We start from the raw sequence: 26,430 nt of genomic DNA, 5'->3' as shown, positions 1-26,430 counted from the left end.
TCTTGGACAGTTTTTAATATCGCCACTAGATGGCAAACGAGCAACCACGGCTTTACTTGACCTAAAATAGAGGAAGGGTGAGCAAAATAAGTCTCAGCAGGCTCAGCTTTTGAACAGTGGTTTTGAGTGGTGAAGTTATGTCAACAAATTACCGGCGTGTTTAAGTTTGAAATGGAAGTTCCAGTTGTTCCCGGAGATTGGATTTGTTCACGGTTTGGGTAATAACTGGATCTGGATGTTAAGACTGCTGGAATTACGTAAATAACGCTTTTTCTCTATTGCAATTTAGCTGCTCATTTATGAACTTTGCCAAGCGAACTGTGTGCAGGGAATGTGGAAAAGCCAAAAAACGTACGTATTTTTTTTTTTTTTACATTTTATTGAAAGGTAATTCTTTATTTCTGTTGTTACAGCGGGCTTATATGATGATGTGAAACCTGCAAGTGAGATTGAAGACGATGAATTTCTACAAATAGAAATATCCCCAGAAGAACAAGACGAACTTTTTTTTGTTGTTGAGGAACCAGGAGGTAATTGACTTCTTTCTATTTTAACTGTTGTGCATAATTTCAGTAACAGAAAGTTATCGATATATGCAGGGTCTAAAGACAACTTATACATTTTTCATGGAAACTCAGATTTAACTATTGAAACGGATGCAGTGGTGGAGCCAACCACCGAAGGCCCCACTAAAAAGAAAAGAAACAAAACATTCAAAAAGTTTCAACAGCAGTGCAAGAAGCAGAGGATCGAGAGGCTGAATGACAAGAAGAAGAAAGAAGAGGAGTTGAAAGTACAAAATGAAACATTGGCTAATTCTGATTCCACAGTTGCAACCAGCAATACTGCAGAAAGGATTTTCTCCTTACTTATGGGTGAAATTTTTGAAACACTCCGCAAGGCAGATGAAGATGATATGTCTGACTCTTTTTCGGATATTAGCCTTGATTAGCAACTTGATGGTGCACCCCCCTCGTCTTCTATGTAAAATTTCTTAATATTTGGCCAACATTTGTCTCAAAATTTTATACTTATGTACATGAACACGAATTCATCGTATTTAAATAGTCGCATGTTTTTTTCTCAGGCACAGACATTTAATAGGAAAACGTAATAAAATGATTTATAAGAATTGCATTTGCTATTATTTCTCTGGTTGTCAAATTAATACGTATCAAAATTATAATGCTATATGCATTATTGCTCTGATTTGATTATACCTAACATCTAATGATCTACCAATCAGATGAGATGATGTGATGCGTAGGTGAGTCTGCCATGGTCCATGGATCTGGCGTAGCCGGAATAGTAGACAGCATCTGGTGTTTAGTTCCTCAGCACCGGATGTGTAGGCCTACGTATATTCTTCTCTTTTGTTTCTTGGGGCATCAGTCAGATTTTCGGCTATTTAATATTTATCCTTTGGGGAGTGGGGAGTTCCCTTCTTGAAAAATATTCAAATTCAAGCCAGTCCATCTAATACATCTTTGTTGTGTTCGAGAAATTACTTTTGAATTTGAATTGGTAATCAAGTGATGACTTGAATAACTTAATTATTCATTATTAGACTATGTACCTCTTAAAAGCAAAGAAAAAATGATTTTAAAGAAATCTACGCTTTAAAAAAATTTAGCGTGTTATAGCATTTGAGCCACTGACAAGGAATCTTGATGATGTGTATACTTTCGTAAACTCCCGTAGTGCCGTATTTTTTGGAAAATTAACTTAAAATAAATAACAAATACAACTAATAATTAACCCAACAGGTTCCCATTAGATACACGTACCGGGTTATGAGTCCAGGGCTTCCACACTGTGAAATTACCACGCATAGCCATGCGCTTTGTGTAGTCATGGAGGGCAAATGATCACATTTAGTCATTATTCCATTCATCAGATTGATTATCATGTTGTATCAGTAAATGCCGACGCGCTAACCACTAGAGCATGGGCGTCCTCTTTAGTACACATTTTTAGACATATTTGAATTTGCTTTTTTTCCTAACTATTTTCTGGATCTCTAAGAAGTTCATTATCCTACATAGAATAACGCTATATTGATAGAGTCCAAGATTCAAAAACAAAAACAAAAAATTAACAGAATTTTTTTTTCGAATCGATTCTCATGATTAGCAGACGACACTCGACAGTTTTTTTGTTTTGTTTTTTTCATTTCAGGCGAAGTGTTTATGTTTCGTGCATAGCAGTAGAGTAGGCTATGGTTTGCCATCAATTAAAATAATTATTGTCAATATCTCTTTCTATCAAAATTTGATTAAATCCAGGCAAATTGTCTTTCGGATATCGACTCATTAAAAGGAGAGTCGTTCCAACGGTACTGTTTCAAAACAAAATGTTTAGCACGTCGAAATTTTTTGAGCTGAAATGACCGGAAATTACCTTTATCTGATTTGCTTGTTAACCATTCGGTGAATAAAGTTTGTACATACAGTATTTCCGCCATTCACAATGGAATATTAATAATTTTATTACTTATTGAAATGTGAATTTTAAGCCCATCAACATGATCGACACCAACCAACACAAACACTCACACCTATCACTGCAAATTTCAAGGAGGAAAGGAAAAATGAAAATAGAAACGATCCTTTTTTTTTTCTTTTACCATCACAAAAGTCACCACGTCCTAATTTCCTTGGATTGGAGTCGGAGAATTGGTCAATCCAGCAGTCCGAGTCATCGTAATTGGGATGACTCGTTCTTTTGAGCCTGAGAATTATACATATCCAATGGGAGAAATTAGACTTATTTGCACAACAAAAATTTATATTTGAAATTAACCTTCAAGCATCATTTTTGGAGCCATGATGGTCAAAATTCCTTCGGGCGACATGGTGGACGTCACTGTCTCGGGATTCACTCCTTGGGGAATGGTAACGCGACGACGAAATCTAATTAAGAAAATATTTAGCTTTTATGATTAAATTAAACCTATAATGGAATACTAACTTACTCCCGCGAGACGTGTGAGAATTGATCCTTGCGTTCCTCATGCTTGGCTAAAAAAAAAAAAAAAAATTTACACAATATAGCTTACACTAAAGGAAATGTTATTGTTATAATTAGACTCACCGTGAACAATGATGTTATTGTCGGTCGTCTTCACAGAGATCTCGTTTGGCTGGAAATGCGATACATCGACCATCACCTGAATAAACAACATTCTTAGTTCACAGACACACCCAATAATTGAATAACAAACAATTTGTTGGTCAGATCAATGGGAATCGTTTTAAACGCTGTAGATGAGATTGCAACGTTTCTTTTTTAACTGCACGATAAAAAACATTTGTTGTCAAAACCAACAATAAAATAATTGCTCAGACAAAAATGATGATGTCACTTACTTGATTGTTGTACGGAATATGCTCGGGAATATGGTGGGCTGATCCTTGCTGCTGAGTATGAGTAGGATGGGAATGACATCCTGTAAATAATAAAATTCAATTAATTATTTCTTGATTTGATTTCGACTGCTTCAACATTTATACCTCGTTGAGAACGTTGAAAAAGCCGATAGCGTGTCGAAGTGGGCGAGTATTGGGTTCCTCACAACTTAATTTGGCGTTAATTTCTTTGAGGTTATCTTTCGAGAAAAAAAGTTTACGTTCAGATAGCAGCGGATGACAGAATCGATCGACAAACAACAATAGAAATCGCCTTGCATTGTCTATATAATTAAACGATGACGTTTATTCATTAAATACTCACTCAAACATTCAGGGTCCATGCAGTACTTGTTGTTGTGAAAACTCCCCAATGGGATGAGGGACAAACAAGGGACCTCTCCACTTAACTTGATCCAGTGATCTATTTTTAATCGACTCAAATGCTGCCAGTAAATAACTCATCACAGTGTTCCAAACTGATTCGTAATAAGTAGGCTATTAAACCTGATTACGACACTGAAATGTTGGAAAATATGGGTATTAATTAAAGAGGAGATTTTGTTCAAAAACAGATAGAGATTACCTTCTCTTTTCTTGCTAGAGACCTGACACCAGACTGCCTTTTGAGCATCTCTCTTTTCGCAACTCCATGAAGCGGTTGCAAAATTGTAGGGTGGAAAATGGGGTTGCAAAGACAGAATTTTACGACATCGCAAGATATAACGGTTAAATTGAAGAAATATTTCCGATAGCTATCTTGTATCTTCGCTTCGATCTCTGAAAAGAAGTATAAATTAAAAAGAAATGCGTGTGTAGTTAATAATAATCAATAATTTGATCTTACCCAAAGTTGTCAAATCCTTTTGTTTCTTGAATAAGTGGAAGACTATCCCACTCGCGCAAGAAATTTAAGAGATGAGTGGCACTGAATATCACCCATCATAGCGATGTCTTATTAACAAATTGACAAGCATAGGGGTTTTTCGTCTCTTTATAGACCTGGGGAACTGCGCGGAGTTCACCAATCGAAGGGAGGGCTTAGATCACTTGTATAGCTAACTACACGCGCATGTCTGCACCTCGTTCAAAACGGAACACAGCAGAGTCTGCAATCTTGAGACTGGTTTATAAATTTCGTCGGTAGCAAACCTTTCTAGACTTCCACGGACGTCTTATTCTGTTGATTTCCATAATCTACAAAATAAATTCGGTCATTTTATCAATAAAAATCATTTCTGTATAATTAGGACAAACAACTACATCTGCAAAAAAGCGACAAATAGAACTTCTTTTAAACCTTCAATTAGTTCTAGAAAAAAAAGACAGAAAATTTGCAAGATAACTTTCAAGTTAGAGACCGTAAATTTGTAAAAGCATTTAACTAGTACGCTAACAATGAAGATTGGACTGAGAAAAAATGTGAATGGATCACACCTACTATCTAATTGGTTAATCGAAATCGTTGATACTGGTTTGCTGACATGTGAAACGGTTGTAAAAATTGTGGGCTTTCATTAAACAATTTTTTATTTGGAATCTTTGACGTGATCACGTTTTCTTACAGGACAACAACTTTGTGTTTGGTAGGACCACTTTGCGTCGACGAAAAGCACGGTGACTCCTAGAGAGGACCTCCTAGAGAGGATACGCATCTAGCTACAGATCTCTTTATAGCCTAATTATTGAATAGCAAAAAAATGTTAAAAGTTCTATGATTACCTTAAATATACTTATTAGAGTGCTCTATGTTCTCAAGTTCTTAAACCAAAAATAGCTGTAGCCAGGGTTTGGCCGGTTGGCATCTAGAATCAGTAGCTTGTTTCCAGATGTAAAGCTTTTGGTTAGAATATTATATGCACAAGTTTTACAAACACGATACAGGCATTTTCTGTTTTAATGGTTACAATTTTCATTCAATCACTGGTGGCCAGTAGTTCATTATTTCAACCAAGCAGAAATATTACGATTTTTCATGGTTGGTGGTTGCCCAACTATATTTATTTCCCGTTATGATTCCAAACATGAAATCTCTTAAAAAACCCATTCCACTGATGACTATCATACCCATAAATAGCATACCTGTTGTTTAGAAAATTATAACTAGCAGGTGGATACAGTTTTAGGTTTTCTTCGTTTCATCCTGCATAAATAATTTACAAACAGAGGTGAGAATTATGTTTATAGTACTTTCATCAATACAGAAAACCTCTATAGTTCCACGTTCCATCGTAAATGTGTTTTGTATCCGCAATTGATCATGATGATTGATGAGTTGATGACACAAAATCTGTTTCGGAGTTTAGAGTTTTGCTTTGCTTTTCTTTTTCTTGTCGTCCCACGTCTTCTGCTAGCAGAAGCAGACTATACGTTTTTGGCCCGTTAGACCATCTCTAATAGTCAGTTCCTCCGTTCTAAAGCTGCTCACATTTGTTAGGAATTACAAATCATCATAAGTCAATTTTGGCATTCTATTAGCCCACACTTGAAGCCGAATTACAGCCGATTTTAATCAATTTTCCTCTGCCCTTCCTCTTGGACAGTTTTTAATATCGCCACTAGATGGCAAACGAGCAACCACGGCTTTACTTGACCTAAAATAGAGGAAGGGTGAGCAAAATAAGTCTCAGCAGGCTCAGCTTTTGAACAGTGGTTTTGAGTGGTGAAGTTATGTCAACAAATTACCGGCGTGTTTAAGTTTGAAATGGAAGTTCCAGTTGTTCCCGGAGATTGGATTTGTTCACGGTTTGGGTAATAACTGGATCTGGATGTTAAGACTGCTGGAATTACGTAAATAACGCTTTTTCTCTATTGCAATTTAGCTGCTCATTTATGAACTTTGCCAAGCGAACTGTGTGCAGGGAATGTGGAAAAGCCAAAAAACGTACGTATTTTTTTTTTTTTTACATTTTATTGAAAGGTAATTCTTTATTTCTGTTGTTACAGCGGGCTTATATGATGATGTGAAACCTGCAAGTGAGATTGAAGACGATGAATTTCTACAAATAGAAATATCCCCAGAAGAACAAGACGAACTTTTTTTTGTTGTTGAGGAACCAGGAGGTAATTGACTTCTTTCTATTTTAACTGTTGTGCATAATTTCAGTAACAGAAAGTTATCGATATATGCAGGGTCTAAAGACAACTTATACATTTTTCATGGAAACTCAGATTTAACTATTGAAACGGATGCAGTGGTGGAGCCAACCACCGAAGGCCCCACTAAAAAGAAAAGAAACAAAACATTCAAAAAGTTTCAACAGCAGTGCAAGAAGCAGAGGATCGAGAGGCTGAATGACAAGAAGAAGAAAGAAGAGGAGTTGAAAGTACAAAATGAAACATTGGCTAATTCTGATTCCACAGTTGCAACCAGCAATACTGCAGAAAGGATTTTCTCCTTACTTATGGGTGAAATTTTTGAAACACTCCGCAAGGCAGATGAAGATGATATGTCTGACTCTTTTTCGGATATTAGCCTTGATTAGCAACTTGATGGTGCACCCCCCTCGTCTTCTATGTAAAATTTCTTAATATTTGGCCAACATTTGTCTCAAAATTTTATACTTATGTACATGAACACGAATTCATCGTATTTAAATAGTCGCATGTTTTTTTCTCAGGCACAGACATTTAATAGGAAAACGTAATAAAATGATTTATAAGAATTGCATTTGCTATTATTTCTCTGGTTGTCAAATTAATACGTATCAAAATTATAATGCTATATGCATTATTGCTCTGATTTGATTATACCTAACATCTAATGATCTACCAATCAGATGAGATGATGTGATGCGTAGGTGAGTCTGCCATGGTCCATGGATCTGGCGTAGCCGGAATAGTAGACAGCATCTGGTGTTTAGTTCCTCAGCACCGGATGTGTAGGCCTACGTATATTCTTCTCTTTTGTTTCTTGGGGCATCAGTCAGATTTTCGGCTATTTAATATTTATCCTTTGGGGAGTGGGGAGTTCCCTTCTTGAAAAATATTCAAATTCAAGCCAGTCCATCTAATACATCTTTGTTGTGTTCGAGAAATTACTTTTGAATTTGAATTGGTAATCAAGTGATGACTTGAATAACTTAATTATTCATTATTAGACTATGTACCTCTTAAAAGCAAAGAAAAAATGATTTTAAAGAAATCTACGCTTTAAAAAAATTTAGCGTGTTATAGCATTTGAGCCACTGACAAGGAATCTTGATGATGTGTATACTTTCGTAAACTCCCGTAGTGCCGTATTTTTTGGAAAATTAACTTAAAATAAATAACAAATACAACTAATAATTAACCCAACAGGTTCCCATTAGATACACGTACCGGGTTATGAGTCCAGGGCTTCCACACTGTGAAATTACCACGCATAGCCATGCGCTTTGTGTAGTCATGGAGGGCAAATGATCACATTTAGTCATTATTCCATTCATCAGATTGATTATCATGTTGTATCAGTAAATGCCGACGCGCTAACCACTAGAGCATGGGCGTCCTCTTTAGTACACATTTTTAGACATATTTGAATTTGCTTTTTTTCCTAACTATTTTCTGGATCTCTAAGAAGTTCATTATCCTACATAGAATAACGCTATATTGATAGAGTCCAAGATTCAAAAACAAAAACAAAAAATTAACAGAATTTTTTTTTCGAATCGATTCTCATGATTAGCAGACGACACTCGACAGTTTTTTTGTTTTGTTTTTTTCATTTCAGGCGAAGTGTTTATGTTTCGTGCATAGCAGTAGAGTAGGCTATGGTTTGCCATCAATTAAAATAATTATTGTCAATATCTCTTTCTATCAAAATTTGATTAAATCCAGGCAAATTGTCTTTCGGATATCGACTCATTAAAAGGAGAGTCGTTCCAACGGTACTGTTTCAAAACAAAATGTTTAGCACGTCGAAATTTTTTGAGCTGAAATGACCGGAAATTACCTTTATCTGATTTGCTTGTTAACCATTCGGTGAATAAAGTTTGTACATACAGTATTTCCGCCATTCACAATGGAATATTAATAATTTTATTACTTATTGAAATGTGAATTTTAAGCCCATCAACATGATCGACACCAACCAACACAAACACTCACACCTATCACTGCAAATTTCAAGGAGGAAAGGAAAAATGAAAATAGAAACGATCCTTTTTTTTTTCTTTTACCATCACAAAAGTCACCACGTCCTAATTTCCTTGGATTGGAGTCGGAGAATTGGTCAATCCAGCAGTCCGAGTCATCGTAATTGGGATGACTCGTTCTTTTGAGCCTGAGAATTATACATATCCAATGGGAGAAATTAGACTTATTTGCACAACAAAAATTTATATTTGAAATTAACCTTCAAGCATCATTTTTGGAGCCATGATGGTCAAAATTCCTTCGGGCGACATGGTGGACGTCACTGTCTCGGGATTCACTCCTTGGGGAATGGTAACGCGACGACGAAATCTAATTAAGAAAATATTTAGCTTTTATGATTAAATTAAACCTATAATGGAATACTAACTTACTCCCGCGAGACGTGTGAGAATTGATCCTTGCGTTCCTCATGCTTGGCTAAAAAAAAAAAAAAAATTTACACAATATAGCTTACACTAAAGGAAATGTTATTGTTATAATTAGACTCACGTGAACAATGATGTTATTGTCGGTCGTCTTCACAGAGATCTCGTTTGGCTGGAAATGCGATACATCGACCATCACCTGAATAAACAACATTCTTAGTTCACAGACACACCCAATAATTGAATAACAAACAATTTGTTGGTCAGATCAATGGGAATCGTTTTAAACGCTGTAGATGAGATTGCAACGTTTCTTTTTTAACTGCACGATAAAAAACATTTGTTGTCAAAACCAACAATAAAATAATTGCTCAGACAAAAATGATGATGTCACTTACTTGATTGTTGTACGGAATATGCTCGGGAATATGGTGGGCTGATCCTTGCTGCTGAGTATGAGTAGGATGGGAATGACATCCTGTAAATAATAAAATTCAATTAATTATTTCTTGATTTGATTTCGACTGCTTCAACATTTATACCTCGTTGAGAACGTTGAAAAAGCCGATAGCGTGTCGAAGTGGGCGAGTATTGGGTTCCTCACAACTTAATTTGGCGTTAATTTCTTTGAGGTTATCTTTCGAGAAAAAAAGTTTACGTTCAGATAGCAGCGGATGACAGAATCGATCGACAAACAACAATAGAAATCGCCTTGCATTGTCTATATAATTAAACGATGACGTTTATTCATTAAATACTCACTCAAACATTCAGGGTCCATGCAGTACTTGTTGTTGTGAAAACTCCCCAATGGGATGAGGGACAAACAAGGGACCTCTCCACTTAACTTGATCCAGTGATCTATTTTTAATCGACTCAAATGCTGCCAGTAAATAACTCATCACAGTGTTCCAAACTGATTCGTAATAAGTAGGCTATTAAACCTGATTACGACACTGAAATGTTGGAAAATATGGGTATTAATTAAAGAGGAGATTTTGTTCAAAAACAGATGGAGATTACCTTCTCTTTTCTTGCTAGAGACCTGACACCAGACTGCCTTTTGAGCATCTCTCTTTTCGCAACTCCATGAAGCGGTTGCAAAATTGTAGGGTGGAAAATGGGGTTGCAAAGACAGAATTTTACGACATCGCAAGATATAACGGTTAAATTGAAGAAATATTTCCGATAGCTATCTTGTATCTTCGCTTCGATCTCTGAAAAGAAGTACAAATTAAAAGGAAATTCGTGTGTAGTTAATAATAATCAATAATTTGATCGTACACAAACTGGTGAAATCCTTTTGTTTCTTCAAATGTGGAAGACTATTTGACTCACGCAGGAAATGTATGAGATGGGGGGAACTGAAGATCACCCATCATAGCAATGTCTTAACTGATGACAAGTAGAGGGACTGAGGGGTTTTTCGTCTCTTTATACTAGCATGGCCTACTATAATTACGGCCCATCGGCTGGCTATCTCCCTGTTGCCGAATGGTTCCCAGCCCCTACCCCTTCCCATCCCCTACTTTTCATAGCCAGAGGGTCGTAATCAACTTCAGAAAGTTCCACATTCCATGTCATCTTTCCGCGGTTTAAATTTTTTTTGATCGTCAGTCTGTTTGGGCATGGTCAGAGTCAGTTTTCTTTGGCAAGAACTTAGAAAAAAAGCAAATTCAGATTTTGTTTTGAAAAATGTGAAAAAACTCGCATTTTTTACAGAATCTAGGCATTCCATCTAATTCGCTTTAAAAATATAGGAAAAACAAGGAAAAATTATGAAAATTGATTAAGACTTGCAAAGATTTGAACCTATTACAACTCGTATGGAAATCCACCGCTATACCCAATAGACTGCCAATCGCTTACTTTCAACTGACTCTGACCATGCCCAAACAGACTGACGATCAAAAAAATTTAAACCGCGGAAAGATGACATGGAATGTGGAACTTTCTGAAGTTGATTACGACCCTCTGGCTATGAAAAGTGGGGATGGGAAGGGGTAGGGGCTGGGAACCATTCGGCAACGTAGCCAGCCGATGGGCCGTAATTATAGTAGGCCATGCTTAATAGACACTGAAAAACTGTGCGGGACCACCCTTCGAAGGGAGGGCTTAGATCACTTGTACTAGTGTAGTTAACAACACGCGCATATCTACGCCTCGTTCAAAACGGAACCCAGCAAAAAACGCACTCGTGAGACTGGTATACTCGCTAGTACGAAAGTGAACTATACACAAGCATCAACATGTCTGCGCAGCATACGAACGGAACACAATATCTGCACAGATTACACACTCTTTTTCATCTTTTACACAATTTGGCAAAAAATGAAAAACGACACTGATTTGAGTAAAACGATGTAATGGTGATGCAGTGGAACTAGTGAAAGTGAATCTATCAGATTTTCAATTTTCATTTTCGGCTGTATTTATCCTCTGGGGAGTTGCCATCTTGAAAAATGATCGAGCCAGTCGATCTAATAAATTTTTTTGTCCTTGAAATTTTACCAGAGCTATAATATTACTTTCGCATTTTAGAATTTTAATTATTTTAATCAAGTCATAAAAACTTTGAATTAAAATTATTAGCTCATGTATTTTCATATTTCAGTTTGTATTCATAACGTTTGTTTCCACTGAATTATTTGGCAGTGCTGTCGAATGAACGTCCGAAAATTTCGAAAATGAACGGTCAACGTCTTTGACTTTTTGTAATTTGTATAGTCACGACTCGCGAGTGTAGCTGATGGTCCCTTGGTATTGTCCTTCAACAAACTTTTAACAGTTGTAATACATATTACTCCTTTTTTCGATTGAGGTTAGTATTTTTAGGCTTTGTGATATTATCAAACACATACAAATATTGGTTTTGCCTCATGAATTTTTCTTTATAACACAGAGAAGATTCTGGTGAAAATTGTATCCAGAATGATGCTGCATGTTACCCACGTAGATGATTCTCTTCGTGGTCGTCAAGAGCCGTGTGTGTACTTCTGGGGTGTGACACACCATTTGAGTCTGCTCATGAAAAATTACATTACAGCCACACAGAAGAAATTAGAATCAAGGTCCCCACCCTTGAATGTAAACGAGTTGGATATCTATCAACTGTATTGTGTGCTCGTCAACCAAGAGTGGCTGCGAGCCAGAGTCCTTCAACCAGAACTCAGCCCACTTGGAACCATCAAAGTTTTCTGTATTGATACTGGGGAAACTCATTTTACTCCCTTGTGTTTTTTACGCAATGTGGACATTACTGGAATTGAGGCAGATCACATCCGGAAGTCTCCTCCTTTGGCTGACAAGTTTAGCCGTCGAAAGGCAAGGCGATATCCCGGCCGAAGCCCGTAGTGAAAGACGCGCCCGCCGCCAAAAGTACGCCAGCCAAAGAGTTGAAGCTGATCCTCAAAAGGTTCGACGACGAGAATCCCGGCGTTACGCTGGTGAAACTCCCGAAGGCCCGGCGAAAGTCAACCATCAACCCTCCCTCAAAGGAGTTGGTAGAAGCGGCAGGAAAACAGGCGGCGAGACGCAATAGTCTCAGATCTGCCAAAGATCCTGAGCAAGGCAAAGGGAAGACTACCAGAACTGAGCCTGTGAACTTGAAGGACGAATTGAAGGGGCTGTTCGATACGGACAGAGCCGAAGAGGAGCTACTCAAGGAGACACCGATCCCCACTAAGGCCCCGACTCAGGCCCCAACTCCAGCGGAGGAGCAAACCGCAGCAGCAACGACCGAGCTGCCCGGCCCGATCCCTCGAAGATCCCGCCGGTTAGTGGGAGTAGTATTAGCTCATGTATTTTCATATTTCATTTTGTATTCATAACGTTTGTTTCCACTGAATTATTTGGCAGTGCTGTCGAATGAACGTCCGAAAATTTCGAAAATGAACGGTCAACGTTTTTGACTTTTTGTAATTTGTATAGTCACGACTCGCGAGTGTAGCTGATGGTCCCTTGGTATTGTCCTTCAACAAACTTTTAACAGTTGTAATACATATTACTCCTTTTTTCGATTGAGGTTAGTATTTTTGGGCTTTGTGATATTATCAAACACTTACAAATATTGGTTTTGCCTCATGAATTTTTCTTTATAACACAGAGAAGATTCTGGTGAAAATTGTATCCAGAATGATGCTGCATGTTACCCACGTAGATGATTCTCTTCGTGGTCGTCAAGAGCCGTGTGTGTACTTCTGGGGTGTGACACACCATTTGAGTCTGCTCATGAAAAATTACATTACAGCCACACAGAAGAAATTAGAATCAAGGTCCCCACCCTTGAATGTAAACGAGTTGGATATCTATCAACTGTATTGTGTGCTCGTCAACCAAGAGTGGCTGCGAGCCAGAGTCCTTCAACCAGAACTCAGCCCACTTGGAACCATCAAAGTTTTCTGTATTGATACTGGGGAAACTCATTTTACTCCCTTGTGTTTTTTACGCAATGTGGACATTACTGGAATTGAGGCAGATCACATCCGGAAGTCTCCTCCTTTGGCTGACAAGTTTAGCCGTCGAAAGCCAAGCCCAAGAACAGCCCACCCAAGCCCAAGCCGTCGAAAGGCAAGGCGATATCCCGGCTGAAGCCCGTGGTGAAAGACGCGCCCGCCGCCAAAAGTACGCCCGCCAAATAGTTGAAGCTGATCCTCAAAAGGTTCGACGACGAGAATCCCGGCGTTACGCTGGTGAAACTCCCGAAGGCCCGGCGAAAGTCAGCCATCAACCCTCCCTCAAAGGAGTTGGTAGAAGCGGCAGGAAAACAGGCGGCGAAACGCAATAGTCTCAGATCTGCCAAAGATCCTGAGCCAGGCAAAGGGAAGACTACCAGAACTGAGCCTGCACAGCCGCGTTAAACTGCTTATTTTACCGATTTCCAGTACCTACACACCCCTAACAGTTTCAGTACCCTTCAATATGGTACTGAAACGCAATTCAGTATTTTACTGTACTTGCTTAAGTACAAATTCTCTACTAACCATTCATTTGCCTACTTTTTACGTTATTCCTAGTGAAACTGTTAGTAGGCATAGTTCTGTTCAGTAGGTTGGTCCAGCAGTTTATAAAGATTTAGTTAGTAGTCTGAAAAATTCAGTATGTTCAGGTAGGGTTAGTAGTTTGATTTTAAAAAGTAATCAATAATAAAAGCAATGTAGGTTATAGCTAGTAGTTTACAAAAATTTAGTACTTTTGTTATAAGTAGTGTGAACAATTCAGTACCTTAGACTAGTAGGTTACAACTTACAAGGAATAAGTAGTATTCGTTAGGATAGTAGCTTTTGTATATATCAATGTGGCGTGCCTGTAAGGCACTAGACTGTCACGCCAAAGGTCCGGGTTCAATTCCCGAATAAATCAAGTCTTCTTTCCAAGTTAAATAAAATCGAAATGGTCGGTTAGTAGGATACAATTGGTTAGTAGCTTGGTGCCGAATAATATCAGTAGGAATCTCCTACAACCAATGCCGTAAATGAAGTGGTCAAAACTTTTTAAGTAATGGGTGGGTAGTAAAAGCAGGAAAGAATTTAAAGTGGTTTAGTTTATCCTTAGTAAGTTGAACACCGGATAGGGGTTTCTAATAAAATTAGTAAGGCGAGTAAGAAAAGGTAGAAGAATTGAGAAGTAGTTTCAATCAATTGGTTAGTAGGCTGGGTACCGAGTAGCAGTTACATGAAAGTAGGATACCGCCACTGTGTGTGAACTTGAAGGGCGAATTGAAGGGGCTGTTCGATACGGACAGCGCCGAAGAGGAGCTACTCAAGGAGACACCGACCCCACTAAGGCCCCGACTCAGGCCCCAACTCCAGCGGAGGAGCAAACCGCAGCAGCAACGACCGAGCTGCCCGGCCCGATCCCTCGAAGATCCCGCCGGTTAGTGGACTCATCTTCCGAGTCAGAGCCTGAACTCATAGTCACGGCGGAGGAGAAAGAAGAAGAAGCCCTAAAGAACGCTGCCCTGAGTTCGATCAAACAGGACAAAGCGGTCGATACGCTCGAAGAGGCGGCGAAGAAGCTCGACTTAGCTTCGGAGCCGATGACCCATTGAGTCTCGTTACTGTAACAACTCCTGTGTTTGCCGATAATAAAACACTTGTATTAAATTTGAACTGTGTCTGTCTAAGTTTTGACGATTTCGATTAAGTTCTCGTGCTTATAATACTGACACAAAATGGGTAGAGCGTTCCAACCGTTATCATGTCGACAATTAACTTCAATATCTCTTTCAGTCAACATTTGAATAATGTCAGGTAAATTGTCATGCGGATAATATCGACTCAATAAGAGGAGAGCGCTCCAGCCGTCGTTCCTGTAGTTAAGATTAATTCCCTTATCGATCAAAATTTGAATTGGGTCGATCAAATTATCTTGCGAATAATGACGACACCGGAGCAGTAGAGCATTCCAACCATCTTCGTTTTTACAGCTAACATTTATCTCATTTTCTACCAGAAATTGCACAATTTCAATCAAATTTCTGTTGGAATAGTGTTGACATAAAAACAGCAAAGCATTCCAACCATTTTTCTTACAATTAATGTTAAATTTTCCGTCGATGAATATTTTAATAATGTCGATCAAATTGGGGGTGGAGCTTCATCTCTTTCCTTTCGCCGCTCTCAACCCCTTTTTTGCCCTAGGCTCTGAATTGAGAGCTCCCCTCGTTAGCCTAGGGCAAAAGGAAAGAGAAGAAGCTCCACCCCCAAGGTCGAAGTGGACGAAAAAGACGCTAGTTTTCGCCAAAAACCTTAAAATTTGAATAATTAAATCAGACAAACGAGAAATAACACCCCTTTCATTGTTATACATAGCATAAATCAATATCTCCTCTATATAATTATGAAAACGGCTTGTGAAAATTTTTGCAGCCGGGGAAGATATTGATTTTTAAAGAGGGGAGGGTATCAAAGCTTTGTCCTTAAATTAGTAACCTTAAACTAAATATTTTTTAAAAACAAATTAAACCAAAAGATAGCCCGTGAAAATCTGATTAAAACTATGTATTTTAAAAAATGTGATTTTTAAACAATGAGTCTATAAAATAAATTAAGAAAAACAAAAAACGCACGGGAAAAGTGGACTACAGCAAAATGAAAAAAATCAATTTTCATTTCGCTGTATTTTAAAAACTAATTGTCCGAACTGGGCGAAATTTGGAAAATAAGTTGTTTAGGGCAGTATAAACCTACTGTCCAAATTTCGCTCAATTCTAAAATATGAGCGCGCCAACGATTCGTTGACTTCGGCTGGATTGACCCTTGACGTCGACATTCATACTAATTAATATTTGCAAAATGTCTATCAGGTTATCGTGTTGATAATATCGACAGAGAAATAGCATACATCATAAAGTTTGACAAATTTCATAACACACAAAGTCACACATACATTCAGTATTGACAACTACGACTTGGCCGATTACTTGTCGGTTCATCAGTTGTTATGGTAAACTTTGCTGGCGTATTTTCAAACATGTTCGAGCCAGTCTATTTACTGCACCGGAAATTTGATGCGACTATCCCCCTATGAATTTTGATATATCCTGCAGTCGCGTGACATTTACAGCCTGCCGTGTTTGGGTATACCTACATTTGAGTGATAAAAGCGTGTGAAAAACTATTACATAGAGGCTGTTAGCAGTTGACTAACCTACGGTTGGTTTGTATACATCCTGTGTTAGGTAACTAACTAACGATATTTTTTCTTTTACAAATAGACAACAACAATTTTGTTGTCTATGGTCAGTAACATGTTTACAAAAACGTGGTGGATAGTGTGACCCGGTGCGACCTAAATTTGTTGTTAAGAATAATCAATTGTCTCTGGTTATTTTTTTTCTTCTTCTATTCCTATTTTTACTATTTTCTTTGGTTTGCAATTGATGAATTTAACTTTAAAATCGGTTTTAATCTAAATGACAGTGCTGCTCGTACAACGGACTACGGACGGTGTTTTTCTGGTTTTTCTGGAATGTCTGCTCACTTGACTTTTTGTATCATTTTATTGAGAAACGGGATTACGGGACATTAGACAAACTTTTTCAAGATAAATTAAGTTGTAATTCCAGAATTCACTAACATGCCTCGAATTAAGAGTGTATCCCTCCCAGAAAAGTGTTTAGTTGTCATCGTAAAAAATGTAGAAGTATTAAATCAGCCAAGACTCCCTGCAATCGATTGCGCAAGTTTTACCAATTTTGCCAAACAAATATTTATAAGTAGTTAAAACTTAAAAGCTAGTATAATATGCTTATTTTTATATTTCTACTTATTTTTAAGTTAGAGAATAAACGTTAAAAATTAAAAATTTATTCATGCTAAAAGCAAACGATAAAAAAAATGTATAAAATAAATTACTCCTTGTTGAAAAAAACAAAAATGCCGCCATCACCAGGCGCAGGTATCCACACCTAGTGGACGAATTATGCACTCCATATTGGAATCTCATCCTATCAGTATCAGCGTGTCGAACTGTCGGCGCCTCGGTGGTCTCTGCTTTTATTCATTCCCGACCGCATTTTCTGCACATGGGCTTTTTTGTCTTTGATGTGTCAATTTCTCTTCATGTTGCAAGTTGGTAATTAAACTAGATATCGTTTTTCATTATGAGTTAGAGATTTTTTTTAATGTATAATATTACATCCGATTTATTATAGCAATTTGTCTAAGGTTGGTCACGACTCTTGAGCTAGTCCACTTGATCTTTCGTCGATCGTCAAAGCCTTCGCTATATAAGGTCTATTCTTGTATTGACACTGGACATTCCTGCGATTGAAGCAGAACACATGAGATACAGGTCTCATCTACCCATCTATAAAGATCATCTTTAATGATATGGTTTGTACCTCGTGTAACTGAATCTTGCTCTCACTTGTCAACTAGGTGCCTAAAAGTTTATTTTGAGAATTTTACTTAGAAAGCTGCACCCATTCTACATGTAAAATGAAAATTTGGTTGCAAGGCTTTTATTCGTCTCATCAACTTCCGGCCACAATAACGATTTAGCAGCAAGGACATGGAATGGCTGCAGAAACCTGCTACTAAGTTTTCAGCGGGTGAGATGATGGACAAGTTGGCTGCTAATAAGAAACTTGCTGTTACGTCTTGTCAGCTGCAAGTAGTGTCACAGCTTGTTTCACTTAATCCTTTATCACTGATGTTTCTTAAACCTACTCAAGCATATGCAACAGAAGTAATTTTGAACCTTCATTGTCTAATTTTATTTTATGGTTTTCTTTTATTTGTTTCCAGTTTCATAACCCTACGCTAACCTAGCTCATGAAGGAATGTTAGATGTCTTAATAGTTAAAGAGCCTGGATGGTTTTTGGGAAAGTTCAAGAAGATCCCAGTAATAAAGGATCTAAATGACATGGTCGCTGACTCGCTGAGCAAACGATGGCTTATTCTACAATCCCAACTCTTCCTTTCTGTGCAGACGTCAAAAGCCATTTGAAGCATTTAGGCTTGGTCCTTTGTTGTTGGTGCGTTGGTATTGGCAGGAAGATGAAAACTTTTACCGGATTCGTGTAACCAAAGAGTTGGTCAACCATGCTGAAGTTCAATTAATCGGCTATGGAAAACAGTCTCTAAATACCACGCTGCAAAATTTTGGCACCCCTAGTAAGGATTGACTTTTTGTTTTTTTTTTGTTGTTGTTCCAAAATGTTCGCGGTTAATCCTATTTATAGGTTACAGCTAATTTTACAATTGTCCTGGGACGAATGGAGGTCATAGGATTACTGCATCAAACCATTTATGATGGCCCTATTTCCTTTTTCAAACCTTTCCTCTTCTCTCTCAAATTAAGGGGGTGTTGTCATTTTTCGCAGTGCGGTTTTTCTGAGAGACAAATAACGTTTCTTTTTCTTCTTTTTGGCTTCTAACATGTGCAAGTGTAGTGTCCAATTCAGTAATTCACAGCCGTGGGAACTCAAATCAAATTGTTTGTTAATTCTACTTTGCAGTTATCGTGATTCCAACGCAACTTCATCCGTGATCCTTCTGTTGTGTTCATTTCTCTTGTCGTGACACGTGACGTCGTTCGTGGTTCCTAAGCTAAAAGGAGAAGAACATTTCTTCAACTACAAGAATTCTATCACGCCAAGGAGGGAAAACGCCAAGCTTCGAAACTCTTCTATTCCAGACATGACCGTTAGCCATCAAAGGTAGGACCTTCCACTTGTTTTATTAATGGGCTCAATTGTGCACAAAGTTCTGGGAAATTAAGTTTTCAACTGGCCAGGCTACTTGATTCAAAATGCCATTTCGTTGGCCAAGAAAAACAAAAGAAAATTCATTATTCGTTTGACGAATTTTTAAGTTTATTATTTTTTTTTTATCTTCATAGCATTTGTGCGAAGAATTGTGTTAGAGGGTTAGAGATTTTCCAAGTAAGCTCCAAAAGCGGGACTCCAACAACCCTTAATAAGAAATTGGGAATTTCTTATTTTGGCTTTTCGTTTACTAGAGAAAATTCCGTCACATTTACTTTGTACGTTTCCAATAATTCTTCCAAGTTGTCTGATGTGGGCGTCAAGTCTCCTTGGGCCGCTTGGGTCAGAATTTCACGAAAGACTTGGCCAGCATGTCTGTTCCATTTCGTCATTAAAAAATTTTTAAAAAAAACTTTGATTTTTTTCCAATCTTTTTTCAAATTGTTAAACTCGTTCACCTCACAGTTTTCCTCCATTTCATGAAGGACTGTTTGAGATGGTCAACGACGGACTCTTCCAATTGCCGGACGCCTTTGTTGTTTGTTGCTGGGTAGACCAGCCTCTCTGGTATCTGAATCGTTGGGGAATTTGCGTGAGAACAACGGCCACCAATCGGCTGATTTTGTCACTTGATTTTGCAGTTGGCTCGGGTAGACTTTGGTGTGAGCATTGACCCAAAACTGCGCCAAATTTCTTATGAAATATCGTTGGAAATTGATCATTTGAATTTAGTAAATAATTACGTCGTTTTGCTTGAATAAAGCCCAAACTTGTTGCATGGCGCCAGTTGGATCTGTGACGTTTTTTGTGATTCCGGTTGAAGGATTGATGACTCGCATCGTCTGGTTGGTTTTGTTCCGATAAAGAACAAAGGCCGTCTCTCCTTCGGGCACTGTCATTCCCAACAGAACGTACACCTCCTAATGGAGAGCGGCCAGGTAGTTGTGTAAAAGGATGGCCCGCTCTTCGTCCACGCCCACCAGCCATCCCAGCACCGTCTGTTTAAACATTTAACTAATTCAAGATCACAAAGAATTATTTTTTATGAAAATTTTTACTTGGCAGGTAAACCAAATCTTTGTTGTCAGAATGGGCCGGTCATTAGGTTTAAGAGATTTTTTGTTTCATGTTGTGACGTTCTATTTACAAGACGATCGTCTTCATCCGCCATAAAAGTAGCTCCCCCTTCCGTGTGACGTCTATTGACAGCCACTTCCAACAACTAAACAAGACGAGATAAGACGCTTATAGATGAGTTCCCTTGCATTTTTTTGTTCCCCTTTTCACTTGAATGAAACAGATTATCTTAACAGATTACCTCGAATAAATTCTCTCCATCAACTATTTCTTTCTTATAAGTTCCTTTCTTTTCATTCTCAGTAAAGAGTCTTAAACTACAGTCTCATCGAATCACTGCCATTTCAATTCAGCGCGAAATCTGCCAGTGCCAGCCAATAAAAAGTGAGCGAAAGGGGTTTTGTTGGGGTGGCAAAATCCACACGTTAGGGCGGGGAGTTACTTTGCGCAATTTACCTTAAAATTGTCTACAGCTTTCGCGCTGTGACATAAGCTGCTGCGTTGCCAAATATTCGCATGAGCCCTATATAACTGGCTATTGTTTTGTTTTTAATCCAGTCTCTATGAATGAATCCTTCGAACAACATTCATTAAGATACTTCTTTGCCAACCTACATCATTTTCAAACGTCACCATGCCTAGATTGCCTCAACCCGAATCTCTCGTTAAACTGTGTGTCAAGTGCGTAACAAATGCAAGGAGTAGATCTGCAAATAAAATTCCAGCAGTTATGCGGAATTGTAATATGACCGCTATCAATTCTAAATTTTTCCCCAATGCATTTCATCAATTACGTAAGTTTATCAACAAAAAGCAACATTTTATTTTATCTCTTCAAGATGATGCATGCATTAATTGTTTTAAATGTTTTACCAAATGTTTTTAGCCGTTGCGCTCCTGGAGGAAATCATTTTTGCTTTTACAATGAGGCGAATGAGAGACAGAGGACAAATGCCGCTCCCACATCCATATTTCCTTCATTATCTCCTCACTCCACAAATTCAACATTTAAGTTTTTCTAATTACTATGGGGGTTACTTGGGTTTATTCCCCAAGCTTGAAAATTTACTAACATTGGACCTTGGAAAAACTGGAGTGAAAGATGACTCTTTAAAAAGCATTGGAATTTACTGTTCCCAGTTAAGGTATTTCAGGCTATTAATTTTGATTTGATTTTTCCATAGAATGCGGTTTATTAATTATTATTTGGAAAATAGGTCGCTGAATTTAAAATGTTGCACTGACGTGACAGACGATGGAATTCGATGGCTTTGTGGGGTGGATTTTCCGGGAATGGGAAAATCAAGACTTTGCAAGACCATCCAAAAATTAAGTATTCTTCACACAAGTGTTACTAAGAAAGGAATTCAAGTTGCGCTGAAAAATTTCCTGTTCTTGAGTATCCTTGAAAATTGTTATATTGTAGATGCATTGGCAGAGTTGGCCCAATCAGCGATAGATTCTAAGCAACCCGGCTTTTATAATAATACGTTCTCAATTTCTACCTTGTACACATCTCCTGATACGCCTTTAAGGAGTAATAGTCTGCCACTAGCCCTCCCTTTATGCCATTTAGTTAATCAGGTTTCAATTTGTGTAACCAAGGAACTGAAAGATAGTGATCTTTTGTGCTTATTGTCGATCAAGATGCTTCGTAAACTTGAAATCGGCGGTTCTTCATTTTGTCTTATAACAGGCGAAACTGCTATTACTTTTGATGGAGGTGTGGCTCCACTTCTCATGGCATATGGAAGATCATTGGAGACTCTTATGTTGGGGGGTGTAAAATTAGTTTGTCTTTCCAGCATAATGCTAACGAATTTTACATCGTCATTCCACACGGTGAAACTAAATAACTAATTACCCGATCAAGTGCATTCCAACCCATCCGGATGTCAACGTTTCGCTCATCTTCGAACAACAATTCACAGCAATAGCTAAAAACATAACTGAACCAAAAGTAAGAACATTTTAGAACTCCTTCGGCAATTTAATGGCAATTAATTAATATTGGATTTAAATTTATTTAGAGCGATTTGATATCAGATCCTAATTCCAATTGGTCTTTCGTAAAAAGAAAAGGACTGAAACTCAAGAAAGCAAAAATTGACGACAATGGCAAGTTCAGTTGCATAGGGACCTATAACAATAAGAAAACTTCTTCACTATATTCTGATTTCTTTTTCTTTTTCCCTGGTAGGCGATTTTTCAGATTCTCACAAGCGTTACGATATTATAAATTTTAAAAATTTAAATTAAATAGGAATGGAACTGACCGGAAGTGACGGCGAAGATGATCCTTTTGAAGGAAGTAACGTTACTTTAAGCTGCCGGACTTACCAATATACCAAAAACTCTTATCCACCAAAATGGTCCTACCAAATCAACAGAAACGGACTAATGCAAATAATTGATGAAATTAATCCCCCTGAAGGTTAGAAGTTTGGAGTCATTGATTCGCATAATCTAAAGAAATACAATAAAATCATTCAGGTATTAAAATATCAAGACAGAAATTTGACTATGGTGGTAAGGCACTTCACGAAAATCAACTTTACGTTTCCGACATAAGCCCAAATGCCTATGCCTTTCAATGCCAAGGAAGTGGATTCACTGAAAATATTTCATTTCGCGCTAAAGGTAGATGATTTCTCCTTCTATACTTATTTCATAGTTGAATCTTTTCAAGTCCATAGTCATTAATGCTATGGAATTGTTTACGTGAACTATAATGTCAATTATGTTTGTAAATTTCCAGAATTAAATAGCGACTCAAAGCTTAAATCTGTTCAACTGGAGAAGGATATCGCCCAAAACTTAACTTGCTTCAAAGGGTCTCAAAATGCTCGTATCAAATGGTTTAAGGTGAACGATATAATTAAAAATTAATTCTTCACATTCAAAACATTTACCAAGAATTACATTTACAGGATGGGAAAGAATATTTAGGACAAGTTTACTCCGATAGTACCTCTTCAATCTTACCGCTGCAAGGGAAGATGGGGGAAAATGGACGATACGCTTGTCAGTGGAAAGTCAGTTTTCCAGGTGATGTGAAATACAGAAATTTCACGGTTTCTGACATCGATAGAATTCCAGAAAATGACAAGCCTGTCATCATCGCCGTTTCTACAACATTTGCAGTTTTACTATTGATTCTAATTATCGTCGTTGGAGTTAAATTTTATAACGACAAGGTATAAACATGACGCATTTCATATTCAACAAGTAGTGCGTGTCGGTAAAATTACCGACGTTTTTTTCATCTTGACTATTTGAAATGTCAACTAAAAGAAACGACGAGTTTCACAGGAAGCATTAATTAGATTACTGAATGGAAATGCCAATCAAATTAATAACCAGTCACCAATAGAAGACCAGGTAGAGTTCCTACCCTATGATAGACGCTGGGAATTTCCAAGAAGTCGACTGAAACTCGGTTCGTTTTATTTTCCATTTTCATGTCTTAAAAAAAAGAATAAGCAAAACGGTTCTCTCAATGTAATTTTAGGAGTCCAGCTTGGAGCTGGTTGCTTCGGCCGTGTAGTCAAAGCGGAAGCAGTGGGACTTAAAGGCTCAGAAGAATCTGTCGAAACAGTGGCCGTCAAAATGGTCCGGTCGGAAGCCAACGTCTCCGCAATGGAAGCGCTCATCAGTGAACTAAAAATCCTCGTCTATTTGGGATCGCACCTCAACGTCGTCAATCTGCTTGGAGCCTGCACTAAGCAAATACACAAAGGTAATTAACTAGTCCAAAGTCTTTGAAACATGTTGCGTGTTTTCTTACTAATTGTCTTTTCCCTTTTTAGGAGAACTTTACTTTTAGTGATCGTTGAATATTGTCGATTCGGCAATTTGCAAACGTTTTTGATTAACCACAGGACCAATTTTGTTAATTTGGTGGATGAATTTGGAAACCTGAAAATGCAAGACGAAATGGAAAGTAATAATTTCACAAGGTAAATAATTTCCTCCATTGTGACGTAATAGAAAAGTTAAATGGAATTAAAATCCACAGGTCAGAAATCCCATCGCAAGTCAAAACGAGCAATTTTCAAGCTGGCGATTATCCTGGCGTGAATTCATCCACTGAAATTTTTTACATTTTGACAAGTAATAGCATAGACCCAATTAATTTAAAAAAATTTATTAAATGACCCCGATATGGAATGAATCCTTCTGTTTTCTCTGGCAGATTCCAACCTACAAGTTCTGGACGGAAATTTTAATCGTCCGATTTCAACAACAGATCTCATTTCTTGGGTTTTTCAAATAGCTCGAGGAATGGGTTACCTGGTTAGCAAAAAGGTGGAGGTGTCTTGTCCATTCTATATCTTCACTGGTCATGACTTGCATTATCACGGATAGGTTCTCCACGGTGATCTGGCCGCCCGCAACATTCTGCTCGCTGACGATGGAATAGCTAAAGTGGCCGACTTTGGAATGGCGAAGAAAATGTATTATGAAGAAAATTACGAAAAAGGAGGACAAGTAATTGAAAATTAAAATTATAACCTCAATGATTCCTTACAGTTACTTGTTGTTGAATGTTAGGGGTTGATGCCAGTGAAGTGGATGGCGATTGAATCCTTGATTGATCGTATCTTTTCCAGCCAATCCGATGTGTGGTCGTACGGAGTTGTTCTTTGGGAAATCTTTTCTTTGGGTCGAGTTCCCTATCCAGGTGTGAATTTTACTTTTTCCTAATCCATAATTAGTTCTTGGTAATTAAGAATTTTTCTCTGTTGATTCAGGTATGGACGTCGGTCACATACTCATGAAAGAAATTCAAAAAGGATATCGGATGGACAAACCGGAATTGGCGCCCAACATCTTCGGTGAAATGATGGCCGATTGCTGGAAATCGGATCCGAAAGAGAGACCCACCTTCAGTCAAATGGAAGAAATTATCTGCAGCCACATGGAGTCGTCGGTCAGCTCGGACTATTTGAATATGAACGCGCCATATGCCAAGCTCAACCAAGAAAAGGAGAACGCAACACCAAAGGATCATTTTGGATTGGCCAAGTTGTTGAGAGAAAAGTCGGGAACTCAATCGAAAAAATACGCCACGCCACTAAATTCAATGTTTCCTATGCGATCTTCCAAAAAAGTTGCGGATTCTGATCTTTAGCCGGACAATGCGCCGCACTGAGTTACAAGTTTTCTTATGCGCTGAAGCGGAATACTACGAAAATTCCTTTTTCTGTTCAGAAACATATACGAGGGCTGGTGATTAGATGGCGATTTGAAAAATAACATTAAAACTCGTTTTAATTTGATTGTTTTTCTTCGTTGATTAATCGTGAAAATCAGTGTTTAACGTTATTGATTGGATAGGCCAAGTAAATTTGCAAATCAAATTGATCAGATCTTTTTTAAAGACACTTCATGTATAGCGAAGACTTGTGCTTAAATTCTTACAGCCTTATTTTATTCATTCATTTTTTGTTGTGGTATGTTATTAGCACTACAGAAAGTTATCGATATATGCAGGGTCTAAGGACAACATAGAAATTGTTCATGGAAACTCGGATTTCACTCTTGAAAAGGATGCAGTGGTGGAGCCTACCACTGAAGGGCCTACTAAAAAGAAAAGAAACTACAAAAAGTTTCAACAACAGTGCAAGAAGCAGAGGATCGAAAGCTTGATGCGAATGACAAGAAGAAGAAGAAAGAAGAAGAGTTGAAAAAACAAAAAGAAATGGCTAATTCAGATTCCACTGTTACCACCAGCAATACTGCAGAGGATTTTCTCCTTACTAATGGGTGAAATTGTTGAAACACTCCGCAAGGCAGATAAAGATGATATGTCAGACTCTTTTTCGGACATTAGCTTTGATTAGCAACTTGTGCACCCCCCCTCCTACTATGAAAAATTTCTTAATATTTGGCCAACATTACTCTCAAAATTTTATACTTATACGAGTAACCTGAGCCCCACTCAAATCCGGGGAACTTTTGTCTAGCGTAAAGTCGGACTGTTTTGCTATTCGCTTTTCTGTAGCTTAATCATCTGCCCGTAATAGATTTTACCGTGGGAAATCTGCCCAGTACCTTACTTGAAGATTTCGTCATCACGGCGAGACATCTGGTGGTGATGCTGGTTGTTGCGTCATCAAAGATTGCGTCATCACGGCGACGACATCTGGTGTTGGGCATGTTTGGGCATGTTCCATTTTGGGGGAGGAGCCTGTGTTGACACAGACACAGGCTCCTCCCACAAAAGCT

At 38.0% G+C, this 26,430-nt stretch overlaps 4 protein-coding genes and 3 long non-coding RNA genes across 18 annotated transcripts; 3 read left to right on the top strand and 4 right to left on the bottom strand.

Moving 5' to 3' along the window:
* Nucleotides 1–31: 31 nt before the first annotated feature.
* On the top strand, nt 32–1,132 carry LOC124206296. Its single transcript, XM_046604026.1, has 4 exons — nt 32–218; nt 290–351; nt 414–530; nt 600–1,132. The coding sequence occupies exons 1-4, from the start codon at nt 172–174 to the stop codon at nt 950–952; spliced, it is 579 nt and encodes a 192-aa protein (XP_046459982.1). The 5' UTR covers nt 32–171; the 3' UTR covers nt 953–1,132.
* Nucleotides 1,133–2,412: 1,280 nt separating this feature from the next.
* Nucleotides 2,413–3,303, bottom strand: LOC124206291 (protein lethal(2)essential for life-like). 2 transcript variants are annotated; one of them, XM_046604023.1, is made up of 5 exons: nt 3,094–3,303; nt 2,975–3,020; nt 2,803–2,912; nt 2,627–2,730; nt 2,413–2,563 (listed from the first exon to the last, which is right to left on the bottom strand). In XM_046604023.1, the coding sequence occupies exons 1-4, from the start codon at nt 3,182–3,184 to the stop codon at nt 2,648–2,650; spliced, it is 330 nt and encodes a 109-aa protein (XP_046459979.1). In that variant the 5' UTR covers nt 3,185–3,303; the 3' UTR covers nt 2,413–2,563; nt 2,627–2,647. The 2 variants fall into 2 exon arrangements, with proteins under 2 accessions (XP_046459979.1, XP_046459978.1); XM_046604022.1 differs by having other exon boundaries at nt 2,413–2,730.
* A 63-nt stretch (nt 3,304–3,366) lies between these two features.
* Nucleotides 3,367–5,893, bottom strand: LOC124206292. The gene is made up of 7 exons (XR_006879667.1): nt 5,617–5,893; nt 5,490–5,550; nt 4,255–4,604; nt 3,994–4,187; nt 3,733–3,926; nt 3,513–3,607; nt 3,367–3,448 (listed from the first exon to the last, which is right to left on the bottom strand). It is a non-coding gene; the product is annotated as an uncharacterized LOC124206292 (long non-coding RNA).
* A 78-nt stretch (nt 5,894–5,971) lies between these two features.
* LOC124206288 lies at nt 5,972–26,133 on the top strand. 2 transcript variants are annotated; one of them, XM_046604019.1, is made up of 4 exons: nt 5,972–6,158; nt 6,230–6,291; nt 6,354–6,470; nt 25,696–26,133. In XM_046604019.1, exons 1-4 carry the CDS (start codon nt 6,112–6,114, stop codon nt 25,887–25,889), a joined length of 420 nt encoding a protein of 139 aa, XP_046459975.1. In that variant the 5' UTR covers nt 5,972–6,111; the 3' UTR covers nt 25,890–26,133. The 2 variants fall into 2 exon arrangements, with proteins under 2 accessions (XP_046459975.1, XP_046459974.1); XM_046604018.1 differs by lacking the exon at nt 25,696–26,133 and adding an exon at nt 6,540–7,072.
* On the bottom strand, nt 8,352–8,961 carry LOC124206294. The gene is made up of 3 exons (XR_006879669.1): nt 8,915–8,961; nt 8,743–8,852; nt 8,352–8,670 (listed from the first exon to the last, which is right to left on the bottom strand). It is a non-coding gene; the product is annotated as an uncharacterized LOC124206294 (long non-coding RNA).
* LOC124206293 lies at nt 9,032–10,315 on the bottom strand. The gene is made up of 6 exons (XR_006879668.1): nt 10,193–10,315; nt 9,932–10,125; nt 9,671–9,864; nt 9,451–9,545; nt 9,307–9,386; nt 9,032–9,107 (listed from the first exon to the last, which is right to left on the bottom strand). It is a non-coding gene; the product is annotated as an uncharacterized LOC124206293 (long non-coding RNA).
* On the top strand, nt 17,354–25,566 carry LOC124206285 (platelet-derived growth factor receptor alpha-like). Of its 10 annotated transcripts, none has more exons than XM_046604015.1 (16): nt 17,354–17,485; nt 17,565–17,745; nt 17,825–17,963; nt 18,160–18,529; nt 18,874–19,074; nt 20,758–20,993; nt 21,086–21,344; nt 21,417–22,159; nt 22,230–22,395; nt 22,463–22,633; nt 22,693–22,839; nt 22,958–23,064; nt 23,130–23,396; nt 23,512–23,638; nt 23,711–23,938; nt 24,009–24,154. In XM_046604015.1, the coding sequence occupies exons 10-16, from the start codon at nt 22,465–22,467 to the stop codon at nt 24,023–24,025; spliced, it is 1,062 nt and encodes a 353-aa protein (XP_046459971.1). In that variant the 5' UTR covers nt 17,354–17,485; nt 17,565–17,745; nt 17,825–17,963; nt 18,160–18,529; nt 18,874–19,074; nt 20,758–20,993; nt 21,086–21,344; nt 21,417–22,159; nt 22,230–22,395; nt 22,463–22,464; the 3' UTR covers nt 24,026–24,154. The 10 variants fall into 10 exon arrangements, with proteins under 10 accessions (XP_046459971.1, XP_046459970.1, XP_046459963.1 ...); XM_046604014.1 differs by having other exon boundaries at nt 17,355–17,485; nt 22,230–22,317; nt 22,400–22,633; nt 23,494–23,638; XM_046604007.1 differs by having other exon boundaries at nt 17,355–17,485; nt 23,494–23,638.
* Nucleotides 26,134–26,430: the final 297 nt, after the last annotated feature.

The sequence above is a fragment of the Daphnia pulex genome, chromosome 10 (assembly GCF_021134715.1).
Source record: "Daphnia pulex isolate KAP4 chromosome 10, ASM2113471v1".
Classification (NCBI taxonomy): domain Eukaryota; kingdom Metazoa; phylum Arthropoda; class Branchiopoda; order Diplostraca; family Daphniidae; genus Daphnia; species Daphnia pulex.
The sequence above is the reverse complement of the archived record's forward strand: the minus strand, read 5'-3'. Positions and strand labels throughout refer to the sequence as shown.